The sequence below is a fragment of the Sapajus apella genome, unplaced genomic scaffold, assembly GCF_009761245.1.
Source record: "Sapajus apella isolate SASKATOON/1434 unplaced genomic scaffold, GSC_monkey_1.0 scaffold14, whole genome shotgun sequence".
In the NCBI taxonomy this organism is placed as follows: Eukaryota; Metazoa; Chordata; class Mammalia; order Primates; family Cebidae; genus Sapajus; species Sapajus apella.
This window is the reverse complement of record NW_022436954.1, coordinates 16,593,196-16,611,510: the sequence shown is the minus strand read 5'-3', so window position 1 is coordinate 16,611,510 and position 18,315 is coordinate 16,593,196. Positions and strand designations below refer to the sequence as shown.

The 18,315-nt window shown below is 47.5% G+C and overlaps 1 protein-coding gene across 22 annotated transcripts in view; it reads left to right on the top strand.

Moving 5' to 3' along the window:
• The window catches only part of ATG13 (autophagy related 13), a 57,871-nt gene extending 41,783 nt beyond the window's left edge, over window positions 1-16,088 (top strand). For 7 of the 22 annotated variants that reach the window (XM_032283420.1, XM_032283415.1, XM_032283421.1 and 4 more), the window contains 10 exons: window positions 138-236; window positions 1,715-1,808; window positions 4,835-4,933; window positions 5,693-5,803; window positions 6,224-6,360; window positions 9,068-9,182; window positions 10,095-10,172; window positions 10,390-10,506; window positions 11,175-11,303; window positions 13,863-16,088. In XM_032283420.1, the coding sequence (XP_032139311.1) occupies window positions 138-236; window positions 1,715-1,808; window positions 4,835-4,933; window positions 5,693-5,803; window positions 6,224-6,360; window positions 9,068-9,182; window positions 10,095-10,172; window positions 10,390-10,506; window positions 11,175-11,303; window positions 13,863-13,940 (1,057 nt within the window). In that variant the 3' untranslated portion in view covers window positions 13,941-16,088. The remainder of the gene's footprint in view (window positions 1-137; window positions 237-1,714; window positions 1,809-4,834; window positions 4,934-5,692; window positions 5,804-6,223; window positions 6,361-9,067; window positions 9,183-10,094; window positions 10,173-10,389; window positions 10,507-11,174; window positions 11,304-13,862) is intronic. The other 15 variants (XM_032283424.1, XM_032283423.1, XM_032283422.1 and 12 more) reach the window with 7 other exon arrangements.
• The last annotated feature ends 2,227 nt before the right edge of the window (window positions 16,089-18,315 follow it).

The window sequence follows — 18,315 nt, the reverse complement described above, 5'->3', positions numbered from 1 at the left end:
GTTTATATTTAGGGATTATGATAGCTAAAGCTCTGGTAGTGCCTGCCAACAGATGTAAGGCGAGGGGCCCTCTGAGGACTTTGTGGGGGCTGGAAAGGCATTCTAACAAATATTGGAATCTGCTTATTGTATTACAGGCAATTTGAGAGGACCCCACCTATCATGGGGATTATTATTGATCACTTTGTGGACCGTCCCTATCCCAGTTCGTCTCCCATGCACCCCTGCAATTACAGGTGAGGAAAGTGAAAAGGTGCTCTCCCAAACTGCAGCTGGGCAGAAGCATCCATTCTGCACAGGTGCACAGAACACCCTTCTCAGCACTCACTCTCCAATGGGCAGAGGGTCACTGATGGAGACCCCACATGGAGATAAATCAAATGGGCCAGTTTCCCTTCTTTCTGCTCCCTCTTAGGTACACCAAGACTTAGGGCATACAGACTGTCTCAGAAAATTCTTGGGATATTTTGGATCTTGATGTTAGTGATAAGACTTTTCTTGGTGAAACCCCATCTCTACTAAAAAGACAAAAATTAGCTGGGCATGCCAGCTTATGCCTGTAATCCCAGCTACTTGGGAGTCTGAGGCAGGAGAATTACTTGAACCTGGGAGGCGGAGGTTCCAGTGAGCCAACATTGCGCCACTGCACTCCAGCCTGGGCTACAGAGTGAGACTCCATCTCAAAACAAAACAAAAAAACAGACTTTTTTCAGTTACAGGTTACTTAGAGCCTTAGAAGAGTGGCAATGATGTGTGGAATATGCTTGGCAAGTTAATTGGTTTTCAGGTTACCATCTAGCACATTAGTTTTATATCAGAATAAAGTGTTTCTAGGTCTGGAACTCAGAAAACAGAATTCTCTAAGGGTTGGAATAGATGTGTGTCAGTAAGGATACTACCTTTATGTGATAGACTTGTGAAATTGAATAGCTTGTCTTTAGGGTTTAGTTACTTGTTTTATGGAGTCTCTATTACTGATAATTCTTTGAAAACCCAGATGTGAGCTCCACCACTGGCCTTGCTTAAGAAAATGCTCTCAGGCCAGGTATGGTGGGTAATGCCTGTAATCCCAACACTTTGGGAGGCTGAGATGGGTGGATTTCTCGAGTCCAGGAGTTCAAGATCAGCCTGGGCAACATTGTGAAACGCCGTCTCTACTAATTTAAAAAAAAAAATCCTCTCTCAAATATAGGCCAGGTAAGAAGTTTGGGTTTAAAAAACAAAACAGGCTGGATGTGGTGGCTCACACCTGTAACCCCGGCACTTTGGGAGGCCAAGGCAGGAGGATTGCTTGAGCTTAGGAGTTCAAGACCAGCCTGGGTAATATAGGGGGACCCCTGTCTCTACAGAAAAATTAAAAGTTAGCTGAGCATGATGGCACATTCCTGTAGTCCCAGTTACTAGGACAGCTGAAGCAGAAGGATTGTTTGGGCCTGGGAAGGTTGCAGTGAGCCATGCCACAGCATTCTAGTCTGGGTGACAGAGTGAGACCTTGTCTCAAAAAAATTAAAAACAAGAACAAAATGTCAAACCTCTGAATGCTACTCTCTGGAATGTTTGAAATTATTGAGGACTCCGCATGCCTTTCTTGACAGTATGAACTGTGTGAAACAGTTCGTAGCATGCTCCCATCCTTATCTAATCGCCTTTTGTAGCCTTTCTGAAATTGACTTTCACCACCATAAAATTCATTGTTTCTTTTTTTTCACTTTAGAACTGCTGGCGAGGACACTGGAGTAACATATCCATCTGTAGAAGACTCTCAAGAAGTGTGTACCACCTCTTTTTCCACCTCCCCTCCATCACAGGTAGGGGAATGCAGGTCTGGGGTGGTGGTGGTGGTTTGGTATATATGTAGGCTTTATGAAATGGTGTCCACATTTAGCTACAATCCCTTTTAGTAGTGGTGGTGATTGTTAAAGGGATTACTTTGAGGGGTAAGAGACAGCCTTCTTATCCAGAAGATAGTATTTCTAGTCTGTATTTATTCATAACCTTCAGGGTTACATTTAGCTTTTACCTTCCTGGTGACATCTTAAAATTCCCTAGAACATGAAGTCACAGAATTCCAGATGCATTCTGACACCAGAGATTTACTTTAACCTATGCTTGTTAACTTCATAGCTACTTCTCTATTGAGTAGTAAATTTTGTTTATAATAATGAAAGGAGCCCCAAAGAGCCAAAAGTTATTTAGCATAAAATGCTAGGGAGAAACCAGTAGTATAGTTTTTCTTTATACTTGACACAGATATCAGCCTATGTGTGTTCTCTAGGCAGACATTTTTAACTATTAACTTTTCCACTTCAGCCAGTCTTCAGTGACAAATCCAGTTTCGTAAGACACAGGCTCCAAACACTGTCGTCAGCTTCCCCAGAGAGAGCACCCCTGTGGTCTTGTGTAATGTGTGTGGTGCCAAGGCTGCTTTCATTGCAGTCATTTTTGCAGCTGGCTGAATTGCAGGAGCACATTTCTTGCCTTCCATCTCAAGTCACACATTCCCAGCCTCCTTGCCTCCAGATTCCCCTTCTGGCTGCATCGTCTTCATTGTTGCCTTCCTCTTCGACTTCCACATTAGATACTTTCTTCTAGACCTACCTCAGTTCTATCTTCCTTTAAATCAGCCCCAGATTCTCCCATTTCAACTTCTTATTTGGGGGACCAGACAGATTCATTAGCTGTTCATGTGTTTTTATTTTCTGTGGTTTTTTGTTTGTTTGTTTGTTTGTTTTTTTTGAAGCCGTTCTCACTCTGTTATTCAGGCTGAAGTTTAGTGGTGCCGTCATGGCTCACTGCAGCCTAGACCTCCCAGGCTCAGTTAATCCTCCCACCTCAACCTCCTGAGTATCTGGGACTGCAGGTGTATGCCACCATGCCCAGCTAATTTTTTGAATTTTCTGTAGAGATGGGGTTTTGCCATGTTGCCCAGGCTGTCTTCTACCAAAAATACAAAAATTGGCTGGGTGTGGTGGTACAAACCTATAGTTGCAGCTACTTAGGAGGCTGATCTGGGAGGATCGCCTAAGCCTGGGAGGTCAAAGCTGCAGTGACCCAAGATCACACCACTGCACTCTAGACTGAGTGACAGGGCGAGATCCTCTCAAAAAAAAAAAAAAAAAAAAAAAAAGAACGAAAGAAAGCACAGTTGTAATGTGTTTCAAAAGCAGGAGTTAATGTCTGTGAATGATGATGTAAAATCCAAGGATCACTACTGTTTCTGTTGTCCTAGCTTGTTGAGGGTGAAAGAGATTCTTGTTCTAAAGTTGCCAAAACAGTTTAGTTTGGGGGTTTGAGAATTGTCATTCCCCTGCTGCTTTCATGTTAGCATTGATCTTGGCAGGGGAGCTTCTTGCATACTTACTGACAGAGAAGCACTGACAAAAAAAAGCAGGCAAAGAGACAAAGACCTGCTTTCTTCCTAGTGCACATTAATGGAAGCAGGGTTTTTTTTTTTTAAAGTAATTAAGTTATAGATTTTTTTTTTTTAATTTTTATAAGCTCATCCCAGCTGTTCTAAAAGAGATGTCAAATTTAAATTTCAGTAAGCAGTTCTATTTTACAAGTAATAGATTCATAAATAATAAAGTTGTAATTTGTGAGATATGAGGGATGTACATTTAGTAGTTTCTGCACCTGATGTTTGCATCAAAGTTTGTATGCCTGTGTGACTAGAGGCTATCTTTTTCATGGTAACTGTCTCCTAATGTGTCTTATCACAGTTTAAAACTAGATCACACCAAGTTCTTATCAGTAGTCTGCACGCCATAAGTGAGCCCTGTCATTACTCCTTGGGGACCTCTGATCAAGGCTGGTACAGTTTGGTACAAAAATAGTCCATTTCGAACCTAGTTTCTCTCAGTGGTAGAGAGACAATCATTTGCTGTCATTTCTTCTCATTCCTTTTAATGCTGAAGTAGTATTTTTCTTAGTGACTTCCATAATTACTCAACTCAGCAGTTTCTATTGGAGCTTTTGCTGAAGTCCAGTAAATATATGTCAATGTGATGTTGTTGGTTTTGCCAACAGTATGAGGATCATTGTGCCATTTGGGCACAGAATTAAGTCTAGAAACGAACCTACTGTGGCCTGAGGTCCTGCCTCCAGTTCTAAGCATTAATTAGCTAACTGGTCAGGTCTAAAATGGAACAGCAAGACCCAAAATAATCATCAGGATCATAATCACTATGCCCTTAAGTAGCTTTGAAATCATAAGAGTTTTCAACATGCCCCAGCTTTTACTCTATCAAGTTCACCTACGCCAGCAGGGACTGTAAGAACACACACACACACCCCTGCACACCCACTGTCTTCCCTGGAATGACGTAGAAAAGCATGCATCTGAGCTTCTTAAAGTTCCAGCCAATAAATGTCAGCTGTTTGAAACTGTTCTACAGATTCTGGGTTTCCTGAAAAAGGCTTTCAGTTGCACATTACAGGCCCTGCATTCTTATCCATCTTTACCTTGCATCTGCAGTCAGGCCCTTCTGTTGGAAGCTGCTATCTGACTTCCTCTCTTTTTTGAGAAGAGACAGATTAATGCTTGGCTCAGGTTTCTCTGTTTTGTCAAGTTTTAGCCAGCTCACCTCAGCTTTGTTTTCTAGCTGCCCATCAGGGAGACAGGCATGCATGAAATGCCCTGAAGTAAACATCACTCTAGGACCTTCCAAGTTGTCCCTTTAGAAAGACGGCCCCATGCCCTTGCCGCCTTCACTCCTGACTCTAGTGTTGGTTCCAGCCTTTCTTGCTACTGCTCCTTTGAGAGTTTTTTCACTTCTTTCTCAAGCCCCTTTTCTTTTTTCTTGTTTCTCCTGTCTCCGTGTGTGTCTGTGCACAGTGTGTGTTTACTGTCACAAAGGCACATTTTCAGACCCCTACTCCTGTGGTGACGGATACCCTGAGGGTCCCCATGGCAGGACTGGCCTTTTCCCATCAAGTGAGTCCATAATGGGAAGATGGGGATATAATCAGATGGCATCCTTTTATTTTAAAATTGTAAATAAATTACAGGGTATAGTTATTTAAATGTCCCGAGTGTTCTGTGGGATTATTTTGAGGCTTGGTAATAGATTTTAATAGGACAGAGCCACAGCCCAGCAGCCCAAAATAGGGAATTTTCATCTGCCCCTCCTCCTACCATTGATGTGAAAAATACATGGAGTTATTTATATCACATTTTTAAATAAACAACTCAAGACCGGTATTCTTTCTTTTTTCAATATAAATAGCAATATTCCCATCTCCAGGGGTGATGGAGGGTGTGATTAGAGAAGATGGCTTTCTGTTTCAAAGGTACCTCAGGACAAAGGAGAAAATAGAATGACTTTGGAGAACCTGATGACTTTGGCTGCAAGTTCTGTCCAGGCTTGTGCTCCACACATCTGCTGGGCTTAGCACTGAAACAGTTAGCTCAGCCCCTGGGAAAATGGGGCGCAAGAAACTTATTTCAGGCCTTTGGGAGGCTCCACAGCTTGTAATCCCTATCCCAGTACAAACAAGTCTGTGTTTTCTTCTCTGATAACTGAATGGCCTGGTCTGTCCCTAACCCCTATCATGTCAGGCCCCCTGCAATGTGGGCATGTGGGCGGGAGCCATTCCTTACCTCTCTACTGAGCCCTCCTGTTTGTCACGCTCTGGGATTGCCTATTTTTTCCTTGCCTTTCCTCTTCCCCTCTTTGTTTTTTCTCTTGCTTAGCTCTCAAGCTCTCGCCTTTCCTATCAGCCTGCTGCCCTGGGCGTTGGATCAGCTGACCTGGCTTATCCAGTAGTGTTTGCTGCTGGCTTAAATGCTACACACCCTCACCAGGTATCTTTAAAGATGGGAGGACCATGGGTTTCCAGTGCTGCCTCCCCTACCTGGAGGCAATTAAGGGCTGTCTCAAGGCTGATGTGTTCTAAGTGCTATATCCTGAAGCAAAACTCTTTTGTAACTTCAGAGACCTAAAGTGACTCTCTGAGAGGAAGGAGCCTCTTAGACTTCAGAAAGGAAAGAAGACTTTTCAAGGATTTTTCTCCCTCTCTTTCCTTTTTCCTCTGTAGTTATTACCATGCATGTCTTCCCTCCCTTAACTGAGTTTCAGAGAGGATAAAGGTCCAGGGATTACTGCCCACTTGGTGGCAGCATTGGTGATGGAAAACTTGAAAGCAGATACTATCATGCTAGAATGTGAGGTTCCCCTCCTGCCTGGCATGCCATGATTCACTGTCTCTCCATTTTTCCCCAAAGCTGATGGTTCCTGGGAAGGAAGGTGGGGTACCCCTTGCTCCCAACCAGCCTGTCCATGGTGCCCAGGCTGACCAGGAGAGACTGGCAACCTGCACCCCTTCTGACGGAACCCACTGTGCTGCCACACCCTCCAGTAGGTGAGTTCACATTTTGGCTCTGTCTCTGCTAAGGCTGGCCAGGGGCCTCAGCTCCCTGACACACATACTTATTTGATATCAGTAAAGAGTAGCTTTCAGCGTTGGCTGGGGCATGGCATTTGTGCCTAAAGCATGGACTCCTGACTGGGAGTGGTGGTTCACACCTATAATCCCAGCACTTTGGGAGACCAAGGTGGGAGAATTGCTTGAGGCCAGGATTTTGAGACTAACTAGGCCAATGTAGTGAGACTATCTCTCAAAAAAAAAAAAAAAAATTGGCTGGGCACGGTGGCTCAAGCCTGTAATCCCAGCACTGTGGGAGGCCGAGGCGGGTGGATCACGAGGTCAAGAGATCGAGACCATCCTGGTCAACACGGTGAAACCCCGTCTCTACTAAAAATACAAAACATTAGCTGGGCATGGTGGCGCGTGCCTGTATTCCCAGCTGCTCAGGAGGCTGAGGCAGGAGAATTGCCTGAACCCAGGAGGCGGAGGTTGCGGTGAGCCGAGATCGCGCCATTGCACTCCAGCCTGGGTAACGAGCGAAACTCCGTCCCAAAAAAAAAAAAATTTTCCCTTTTTTTTTTTTTTTTCTCTTGTGCGACAGAGTCTCACTCTGTTGCCCAGGCTGGAGTGCAGTGGTGCAGACTCAGTTCACTGCAACCTCCACCTCCCAGGTTCAAGCGATTCTCCTGCCTCAGCCTCCAAGTAGCTGGGACTACAGGCGCCTGCCACCATGCCCGGCTAATTTTTATATTTTTAGTACAGACAGGGTTTCACCATGTTGGCCAGGCTGGTCTCAAACTCCTGACCTCAAATGATCCGCCCACCCTGGCCTCCCAAAGTGCTGGGATTACAGGCATGAACCACTACACCCGGCCTCAAAAATAGTTTTAAAAAAAGAAAGAGAAAAATAATGTGGACTCCTTGAAGTTCCCTGTTAAGAATCTGATACATCTGCTGGGATGTAAGGAAGCTGGCCTGGAGCTTCACTACTAACAGAAAACAGCAGGAGCTCGATTCTTGTTACCCTTATCCAGTAAAGGGGTTGTCAGATGTTTTTCTCTTACTCCAAGATTTATGTCCTTGGAATCATTCCTTAGTGTTTCCCGAGGACCAGAACAGGGTGTTGACCATAGCCCTGAAGTCTGGACCACAATGTGTCTGTGTTGTAGTTGGGATTGATCTTTTTCTGCTGTGTTAGAGCATGGTGGAGAGCCTTTGGAACAACTGTTTTCCTCATTTAAAAAAAAAAAAAAAGTAAGTCTTTGTCTTTTCTGATTACTGAAGTGATACATTCTATAAGACTCAAATCCTGAAAACATTAGATAGGACGTGAACGTTCTCATATTCCCACCCTGCAGAACTCACCACTGTTGCCTACTTCTCAGAAGGGTTAAGTGATTGGCCTGAGCTCACTTAGCTCACAGGGCAGGAGGGTGAGCACATTTTCTGACTCCAGAACACCAGCTCTTCTTTCCACGATGCTCCCACTCTCCCTGGGGAGCCATGGACTCTTTTGGCCTGCCCTACCCTCCCTTGATTTTGAAGGCCTTAGAGATAATGAGATTCCCTCACTTTCTAAATGAACTTTCTCATGATAGAAATTCCTTATTTATTTATTTCATTCCCACGGTAAAGTGGTAAAGTAGGAGGGAAGTCATTTAGAAAGCCTTTTTTTTTTTTTGTGGCATCCATCAGGAAAAATAATTTATGTCATTCCTAGCTTCTCAAACTTCCATCCTCTCCCTTTTTCTCTCTGTTAGATGATCAAAGGCATTTTACACTCTAGTTTTTTGAGCCTTGACTCTTGGGACATGTCCAGGAGTAACTAAAGACAGAGGCCCCTGTGTGGGAGTTCTTAAATACAGGTCATAAGAGCTCAAAAGCCTTTGCGCAGTATGGGTCCTCCCTGCTGTCTGGAGTCCAGGGGCCACTTGACTGCACAACCCTCCTGCCCACCTTGAACCCCTGTTTTTGGCCAGAGGACTTTTCCTAACCCTTGCTGCTTGCAGGACTGTGACTGCTGGTTTGGCAACCACAACCATGGGTCCCCACTTTTCCTGCTTAGAGCCCCCTGTGCAGGACTCAGTATCAGTCTGAAGGGCTAGGGAAGGAGGGAGTGGGAGCAGCCAAATTAAATGTCATTCAAAGATCTTTGTTAAGGGAGGGATGACTGGGGGCAAGGAGAGGGGAGGAAACATGGCAGGGAGCCCAGAGAACCTTAGCCCAGGCAGTTTGTCAAGGGTGAAGAGAGCTCTGGCTGACTAAGGAATCAAATTTGGAACTAAAGAAGAAGAAAAGCTAAAAATTTGGAGTCTGGCTATGTAATACATAAATATTAAAACTACAGTTTTTTATGAGAGTTGCTTGCCTGTATCTATGACTGCTATATGCATGGTAACTGGTATTTATCGTTGGTCTTTTCGACTGTATTTTAAGTAAGTTTTGCACAGTTATAACACTGAGCTTCATTCACATATGTATAACTTTTAGTAGTTCCAGGAAGTGCAGCCCTCTGCAGTCAACTTAAAAGGCAGGGCGATAGTGGCATCAGCCAGACCACATAATGCCATCTCCCATTGGATGGGCCATTGGGGGCCAACTCCTGTCTTAGGCCATAGCCCCACCAGATGGTGGATTTATAGGGTACTAAGTCGTCCTGCTATGGTTTGAGAATGAGTACTAACTTACCTTTCTTCTACAGTGAGGATACTGAAACCGTATCAAACAGCAGTGAGGGACGGGCCTCCCCACACGATGTCTTGGAGACCATCTTTGTCCGAAAAGTGGGGGCATTTGTCAACAAACCCATTAACCAGGTGATTTTTCTGCCACTGCCACCTATGAGAATATCTGAGTTCTTAGAGTAAGGCCCCACAGGTAGTGTTCTTCACCTGAGATACTATTATATATGAAACTACTGAACTGGCATGCAAAATTGTATCTGTGTGTAAATTTCTCTGTGAAGAGGATTAATAACCTGTGCCACCCCTCTATAATAAGTCAAGAACTATTGTTCTGTTAACTTTTAAAGCCTCGTACAAGAAAGGGAGAGTAGACCTAGATAATATTTAGTATAAAAACACTACACTTTGTCATTGGTTTAGCCTTGTTTGAACTGAACTAGGAGGTTCCTCCTCAGCAGGGCCAGTGAAGCACATTATTACTGCATTACTGTGGATCAGGCTTCCAAAGCTGAATTCCCAGGGTCCTCAGGACCCCAGCCCTTGTTTTTTTTATAGTTTTTTTGGGGGGTTTTTTGAGACAGAGTCTTGTTCTTATTGCCCAGGCTGGAGTGCAATGGCACAATCTCGGCTCACTGCAGCCTCTGCCTCCCGGGTTCAAGTGATTCTCCTGCCTCATCCTCTCGAGTAGCTGGGATTACAGGCGTGTGCTACCACGCCTGGCTAATTTTTTGTATTTCCAGTAGAGACGGGGTTTCGCCATGTTGGCCAGGCTGGTCTTGAACTCCTGACCCTGTGATCTGCCCGCCTCGGCCTCCCAAAGTGCGGGGATTACACCAGCCCTTGTTTATGCTGTGGGTGTATGTGATGGGGGACAGGGAGGTGAGGGAGCTTGGGGAGCCTCTAACAAGGCAGGAGCCTGAGGGGGCAGCATGGTCAGCCTAGGTGTGGGAACTTGTTGGACCTCTAGACTTCTGGCAGCCTGGAAGGAAGCATGAACGCTGCAGGAGGGGCAGGCATGAGCGCTTTTCTCCTGTGTCTCTTCAGGTGACCCTGACGAGTTTGGATATACCCTTCGCCATGTTTGCTCCCAAGAATTTGGAGCTGGAGGATACTGATCCGATGGTGAGCTCACCATTGACTACCAGATCCCAGTAGATGGTATAGTAGTCATTGTCCTTCCTGGGCCAGAGTCACTAATCCTCCACAGACTATAAACCATGGTGCCTCGGCTTATGGATTGGTAGCCAGCATTAAGTTCTTCCCAGAATTTTCAGATTGTTTACAGTAACCTGAATCTAGGTCACAGCGTCAGCCCTAACCCTGCCTTACTATGAAACAGGTGAATCCTCCAGATTCCCCAGACACTGAATCTCCTCTCCAGGGCAGCCTGCACTCGGATGGCTCCAGCGGGGGCAGCAGTGGCAATACCCATGATGACTTCGTTATGATAGATTTTGTAAGTCACCATCACCTTCCTTGACCTTTGCTGTGCCAGGGAGCTAGAACTAGAAGCATCTACTGTACTTGACCCAGATTTCCTTCATAGGGATTTGATGTACTGTCGTAATCAGAGGGGCTGGACAGCTGGAGCCTGGTCTGGGGAGCCATTTTGGAGGCCCATAAACAACAAGGCATTTTGTATCATGCCCTTGGTTGAAATTAACAATGAAATTCAACTCTTAAAAGGAGATTTTCCAGATACTCTCTTAGGCCCTATTCGTGCCTAGGCAAGGCATTTGAAGGAAGGGGATGTAAACCCAACCAGTGGAAAGGAATATGATCACCAGCATTAGAAGTGAACAGTCTGATTAGCCAGGTGTGGTGGCAGGTGCCTGTAATCCCAGCTACTCAGGAGGCTGAGGCAGGAGAATCGCTTGAACCCAGGCTGCAGAGGTTGCAGTGAGCCGAGATCATGCCACTGCACAGAGTGAGACCCTGTCTCAAAAAAGGGGTGGGGGGCTGAGAAGTGAACATTCTGAAAGAGAGAAATGTAAAGATTCCTCTCTCTAAGATAAGGCTGAAGAACCTTTCCTTGGATAATTGCTAGAAGGAAAGAGACTTGTTCATAGCTTATCTCTTCAGTGGTTCAAAACAAGCTGAACTGAGTCTGTCTTGTTTTTGAAGAAGCCAGCTTTTTCTAAAGATGACATTCTTCCGATGGACCTGGGGACCTTCTATCGTGAGTTTCAGAATCCGCCTCAGCTGAGCAGCCTCTCCATAGATATTGGAGCACAGTCCATGGCTGAAGACTTGGTATGGAAACCTCTTCCTCCACTGCAGTGCATCCTTATTTGGTGGTCATTTCTTTGTCATTTATTTGGTAGCCTAGAAATTTCTTCCTGTTACTCCTCTGCATCCCCACACCACCTCCTATCTTGCCTGTAATAGGAAGGAGACATTTTGAGACCATTATCTTCTGATCACACTTGAGATTTGCATTGTGCCCAAGATTTGCATTGTGCCCGGCCGTCATTATCTGGAATTTGCTTGAGCGCAGTTCCTCTTTTCTGTGCATTCTCAGCATTACTTACATGCTCCTGTTGTTCTGTTCCTGATGTCTTCTCCTTGCAAATGCCACTAGGCCAAGTTGCTCTCACAGCCCTTGCATTAGCTATTTAGCTTGCCAGGCAAATATGCCAGTGGTACTGGGCAGAGGAGAATGTGAAGTCCCAAGTGTCTGTGTTCTTGCCCTTTCCTCAGAGAGCTCACTCAGTCATCTAGCAATTCTCACTCTTGGCCAGATGTCCTGATACCATAATGACCCCAGGTCTCTGCTTAGGGCATTTCCTCTGCCTGCCTCTAAGGGGCAGAAGAGTGCCCCACACAAGCCACAAATTCTGGCTGCCCTCTGCCCAGAGATGTTCCTCTTTGAGGTAGAATGGTTACCTCCTAAATAGATATTAAGACCCTGTGGTAGCTGCCTTGGATTTGCTTTAAGGAGAAAAGCATGCTCAGTAATAACAATACAGTAATAGCCAGGTGTGGTGGCTCACACCTGTAATTCCAGCACTTTAGAAGGCTAACACAGGCAGATCATGAGGTCAGGAGTTCAAGACCAGCCTGGCCAACATGGCGAAACCCCATCTCTAAATACAAAAATTAGCAGGACGTGGTGGCAGGCGCCTGTAATCCCAGCCACTCAGGAGGCTGAGGCAGGAGAATCACTTGAACCTGGGAGGCAGAGGTTGCAGTGAGCCAAGATTATACCACTGCACTCTAGCCTGGGTGACAGAGCGAGACTCTGTCTCAAAAAAAAAAAGTAATAATTATTACCAAGGCTTTCGGGGCCAGGCACAGTGGCTCACGCCTGTAATCTCAGCACTTTGGGAGGCCAAGGAGGCCATCACTTGAACTCAGGAATTTCAGACCAGCCTGGGCAACATGTAAAACTCTGTCTCTACAAAAAAATACAAAAAAATTAGCTGGGCGTGGTGGCATGTGTCTGTAGTCCCCGTAATCTCAGCACTTCAGGAGGCCTTCACTTGAACTCGAGTTTAAGACCAGCCTGGGCAACATGGTGAAACCCTGTCTCTATAAAAAATATAAAAAATTAGCTGGGCGTAGTAGCACACGTCTGTAGTCCCAGCTACCTCAGGAGGTGGAGGAAGGAGGATTGCTTGAGCTGGGGAGGTCAATGCTGCAATGAGCCTTGTTTGCCCCACTGCTTATAGCCTGGGTGACAGGGTGAGGCCCTGTCTAAAAAACTAAATAAATAAATAAAGCTTTTTTGCTGTTTGAGTGCCAGGCATTTTTCTAAGTGTTTTACTAAGTGAATCTTCAACAGCCCTAAGAGGTAAATTTTCTCATCCCAGTTTACAGATGAGAAAACCAACAATGATTAGCTTGCTTATGGTCACACAAACCCAGGCAAAACAAAGCTTTGTTTGATCCTAGAGGAGCTGAATTTAGCCTTTTAACCCCTGCCTATCATGACATGAACTTGGAGGGAAGTTACGGCTCCAGTTCTCTCAACTGATGCCACAGCCATTACAAGCCAATTCTGAGGCCTCCCTCTCCCTTCAGGAAGTGGCACCCAAACCACTCTCAGCTACTGGTGTGGCCAGGCCACATTATAAGCTCTGAGGCAAGAAACTCTCCAGGCTCCCTTGTGGTCGTGCTTAACCCTACGCTGTCAGGAAGTTGTGCCAGTGAAACTCTGCAGATGCAGCTTCTCATTGAGTCATCAGTGGAGGCACATTTTTATTAATAGTTGATACTCTAGACAGTTAAACTTCTCACAGTTCTGTTTTCCTTTGCTTCTCTCTTTACCATTCTCTCTCAGCTGCCTCTAACTCACCCTCTACTCAGCTAAAGATACAGATTCCTAGGCCTTACCACAGACCTGCTGTGTCAGAATTCTGGGAGTGTTTTAGGGCCACCTGGTTCACGTTCCCCCAGGGGGTCTTGATGCCCAGCAAAGGTTGTGAAGAAATCTTTAGTAAACTCTGCTTAATTTGTAGAGCTGTACACTTGCTGTTTTATTCTAGTGTCGGTCTCATCTGTGCCAGGGATATTTCATGTTTAATTTCTGGGTCATCTTGCTCTTGTAGTCCTTTTCTCTCTCATTAAGTGTGTGTCCTACTTGGACTCCCAAGGCTGTTCTGTTAACCCTGCAGCCCCTGTAGAGCCCTGATGGACATACCTCTCCCCATCCTGTGCCTGCGCAGCTTCCCTGTGTTCTCCTGCTTGCTCGGCCCAGTGAGGCTCAGCTGAGCTTTGTCTTGCTCACTTCCTCCCCTCTCAGGGACTGGGCTGGCTGCCTCTTCAAGGCCCTGCCTGAATAAGCAGCTCTTTCCTCTCTTCCTGGTACAGGACTCATTACCAGAGAAGCTGGCTGTGCATGAGAAGAATGTCCGCGAGTTTGATGCCTTTGTGGAAACCCTGCAGTAAAAGTATCCTCGAGTCCCAGCAGCACCCCCCTTTTTGTGGCCCCAGGGGACAGGCAGCCTCCCATGCATCAGCTGCTCCCACACCTCATCCTGCTCCGAGCCAGGTGGAAGGGAGGGTGGCATCTCCCATGGGGACCCAGAACTCCCTACTCGTGGACTCCTGGAGCCTCCGTGGCGGCAGTCAAGCCCAGTGCCCAGTTGGAGAAGACTCACGCTCTGGCCTTGGAGATGGGAAGACCCCTCATACAAAAGAGCCCTCAGTAGGGCCATCTGTGTGCCCCACCCATCAACTGCTTCCCAAGGGTGGCATCCTGTGCCTCCTGCCTGGGCCTGCCTTGCAGCTGGCCCCTTCCCTGCCTGCTGTCACCATCCACTATTTGACATTTCAGCTGGTGGCCAAGAGATTGGTGTTGAGGCAGAAAGAGGAAGGAGACGGTGCCAAGAGAAGGAAGGAGTCCCTTGGCTCTTTATTGTCCCCTTTCCTTCCTGCTATCTTCTTCCCCTCTTCCTCCCTCTCTGCCCCATGCCTGTACTTCTGGCAATATGACAGGCCTGTCTGCCCAAGATGAGAACTCCAAAACTAGCCACTCCCACCCCCGAAGGTTGGGAGGGTCTGAGCAGCCCTGGTGGCTGCCCATGCTCAGGTCCTCAGCTACATGGGAAATAAAAATGGAACCCTGAATCTCTAGGATTCTGTCACTTGGAGTCATAGCAAAGGTTCTTTTCCTCTCCTACCCCTGTTGCTGCTCCTTGGTTGTAGAACACAGTAAATATTTATTACTTTCAGAGAAACCAGATATTTTATAAAGAAAATATGTTTGGGGTGAGTTGTTTTTCACTTGGAGAAGGTGGAGGGCTCTTCCTGGGACGGAGTCCTCCTCTGGAGGTTCTTGAGAATCCGGGCTGCTGCTGCTGCTGCGAGGATCTGCCTTCCCACCATACAGATGGCGAGATCCAAGAAGAGGGCTGACCGGGAGCGAAGTCAGCTCCCAGCATGGCTGCACTGAAACTGACTACAGGCTTTACCTTGGACAGCTGAGTATTCCTGGTGAGGGCCTTGCATCTCTGACAGCTTCTGCAGCGTGACTGACTCTATTCTGGCAGCCCAGGAGGTCTAAATGTGATGGCCACTTGGAGTGCTTAGGGGATGTTGTGTGTGTCCCCTGACTGCTAGGGTACTTGTTCCTGGTCCTTGGGGCTGGACTGTGGAGCTTTTCTTCCTCCTGCTTGGGGCTAGCTACCACCTCCCTCTAATCCCAGGGTCTGTACACTGCCCTGGGGTTTACCAGCTGGATTGGCTCCTAGTTGAGAAACCAAAGCTGGGCGTATGATTGACTTAACCCTTCAGGTATTGTTACTTGAATAAGTCAAGTGCCTAGCCTCACCCACCTGCCATCTGTCCTCTCCCAGCCTCGCTGCTAGTCCTGGCCAAGGAGATCTAGGTTTACTCCATTCCTCCTGGCCCACCTGGGGCTCTCACTGGCAGCAGCTGTGCTTGAATGGAGCAGGTGGCTCTCAACTGCTTGTTAGTAAACTGCACGTGACACTGTTCCCACCTACAAGGTTGACCTCTGAGGATTGGAGCAGGCTCTGGAGGAGACCTGAGCTCTGCCTGCTGCTGCTGCCACAGAGAACTTGTTCTCAGCGGCAGCAGTCAACTGGTCCTCCTGTCTTTGGGCCAGAGCACATGCATGGCCTGCTGAACCCAGGCCCAGGTTTATCCTGAAGGCCCCTGGTAAGTTATTGATGCCCCCATATTTCAGCCACTGGCCTCTTTCCAAGGCCTTGTATGGAAAGGCCTGCTAGCCATTGTCCCAGGCAGCTCTCTGGCCTCTGCAGGCGGCAGCAGCCTTTCACCAGAGCTCCATTTGTGAAGAGGCCAGGGAGGCGCAGCCCTGACTGAGCTGAGCCTGGGAGAACCAAAGCAACTGTTACGGGCAGCCCTTGCCCCTCAGCCCTACCATAAAACATATGAGCCCTAGACTGACTCTTGCAGCACCCCCGGGACAGGCTGGGACCAGCTGTCTGTCTCCAGGTGGCAGAGTCCCTCCTCTTCCTCCAACCTCTCCAACCTACTTTGTTTGGAAATACTGAGCTACACTTCAAAATGTATTCAAGAGATTTCCAATAAATTTTTTTCTGTACTTTACAGCCTCCTGTCCTGCAAGCTGTCTGAAGACTTCGTAAATCCTTCTCCCCCGCCCCCCGCCCCAGTGCAGGTCTGGGAAAGGGGAGAGTGGTGCATTGTGAAGCACCGAAAGACCTGTGTCCAGCAAGCCTGTTTAGAGTGGGGTGTGGCCACTTAGGGGCTGTGAACCCTGGGGTTTCCTGGGTCAGGAAACTTCTTAGAATTTCACTTTTCCTGTTCCCCCTGTCAGCAGCTTGTATTTGAATATTCAGTTGGATAATGCATTTAAAATACCCCCATAGTAAAATCTCCATAAAATGTAGGCCACTGTCATCAGCTCTTTATTGCCTCTTATGTAACAGAACTCATCTTGGAGGAATGGTTCAGAGGGAAAACAATAGTCCCGGGGACAGGGAGTGCAGGGCTCCCCAAGCCATTGGGGTCGGGGAGCGTGAGCAACCAGAGAGAGGGAAGCAGCAGGAAGTTAAGGGCCCATGCAAGTTTGTTAGCTGCCTTGATTTGACCAGCGCTCCCGCCAGGGACCTAGGGCGGTCCTTGAGCCAGGAAGAGTAGAAGAGCCCTATGGGGGTTGCATCCTGTCTGGCCCCTGGGGGCTGGGGCTGCCAGCCTCTCCACCTGGCCAGGGCCAGCCCTGCCTCCTAGTTTGTGCCCATAGTTGGGGGAGGGAGCTGAAGGTGGAGCCAACGTCCCAGAGGCAGAGATGGTTCTAGAGGCAAAAGAACGGACAAAAACTGGACAGCTGCTGTCTGGGTTGCTGCCCCACCCACCTTCAGGCAGAAGCCAAATCCAGGACTAAAAAGGGCTGTTTAGAAAATTCTAAATCCAGCCCATTCCTGGAGCCGAGAGCTCCTGCTTATTAGTAAACCAGATGACACCGACCATGTGGCCAACCAGGACAATTGCCCGATACTTGGGTCAGAAGTGATGAAAAGGCTGTTCCCAGTGTTCCTCTTCAACCAGGAACCCCCCAATAACAACGTGCTCAGTTGCCCCATGCCCAGCAATGGTGTCCTGCCTCTTTAAAGCATCTCCCTGCACTCCACCCCTGGAAGCCAGCATTGCTAAGACCTTGGTAAATTGGCATTTGAGTCACTCAGCAGAGGCCCTGCCAGGAGCCCAACTCAAGTAAACAGTTTCTTCACTCCTGTTTCCCTGGGTCACTGCCTCTCAGTTCCAGTTGCCCAGCTCTAGCTGAGCAGATCCAGAGAGAGAGGAGGCCCCTAGTGCCTGGTGGAAGGCCACCATCTTGCAATGGGACTCGCCCCCTGGGGCTCAGGCCTAATGTTTATAACCAGCATCTTAACACTGCCTGATCCCGCAGCTCTGGCCCTGCTCCCCCAACCCAGGCAAGCAAGGAGGAGAAAAACCAGGCCCAGCTGGGGCCACTTAGAGCTTCCTGATTGCCATTAGCAAGCAAGCAGCAAACACCTGGAACTTGACCACTGTGGGAAGTGAAATTCTGTCCTACCCTCCCACTGACAAACCTTTAAAAAAAAATTGCAGTAGAATAACCATCTTGACCTTTAAAGCAAAGCAAAACCTGCTCAAGAGAGGATAGGGGAACTGGATCTGTCACAGCCTCCTTGTGAGTAGGTGGCAGATGGAAATGGCCTGACCTGAGGCTAAGGGGTGGCATGGAAGGGAGGGCTCAGGGGCTGAGGGACCCTCTCCCAGCTGCTGCACCATTCATGCATGACCACTGCACACTTGTGATGTTAGATGCTGCCTACGTTTTTAATTTTTAGATAGGGTCTCTTTTTGTCACCTAGGCTGGAGTGCATTGGTGCAATCACAGCTCACTGCAGCCTTGACCTCCAGGGCTCAAGCAATCCTCCCACCTCAGCCTCCTTATTAACTGGGACCACAGGCGTGTGCCATCATGCTTGGCTAATATTTTTTAGGTTTTGTAGAGACGGGATCTTACTATGTGAGAGCTATGTCCAGGCTGGTCTTGAACTCCTGGGCTCAAGTGATCCTCCTGTCTCTGCCTCCCAAAGCAGTGTGATTACAGGTGTGAGTCACGTGCCTGGGGTGTCTGCATGATTTCTGATCCTCAGAGAAACCGTCTTCTGATGAAGCAGCAGTCACAGGGTAAGCCAGGGGATTATTGGTGAGACCTGGTACATGAGGGAATGAGGACTCTCTCATGTGACCCCAGATCCCACACCATTGTCCACCACAGTCCACACTTTTCTTCCCCCTACTTGCCTTAGATAAATCTAAGGTC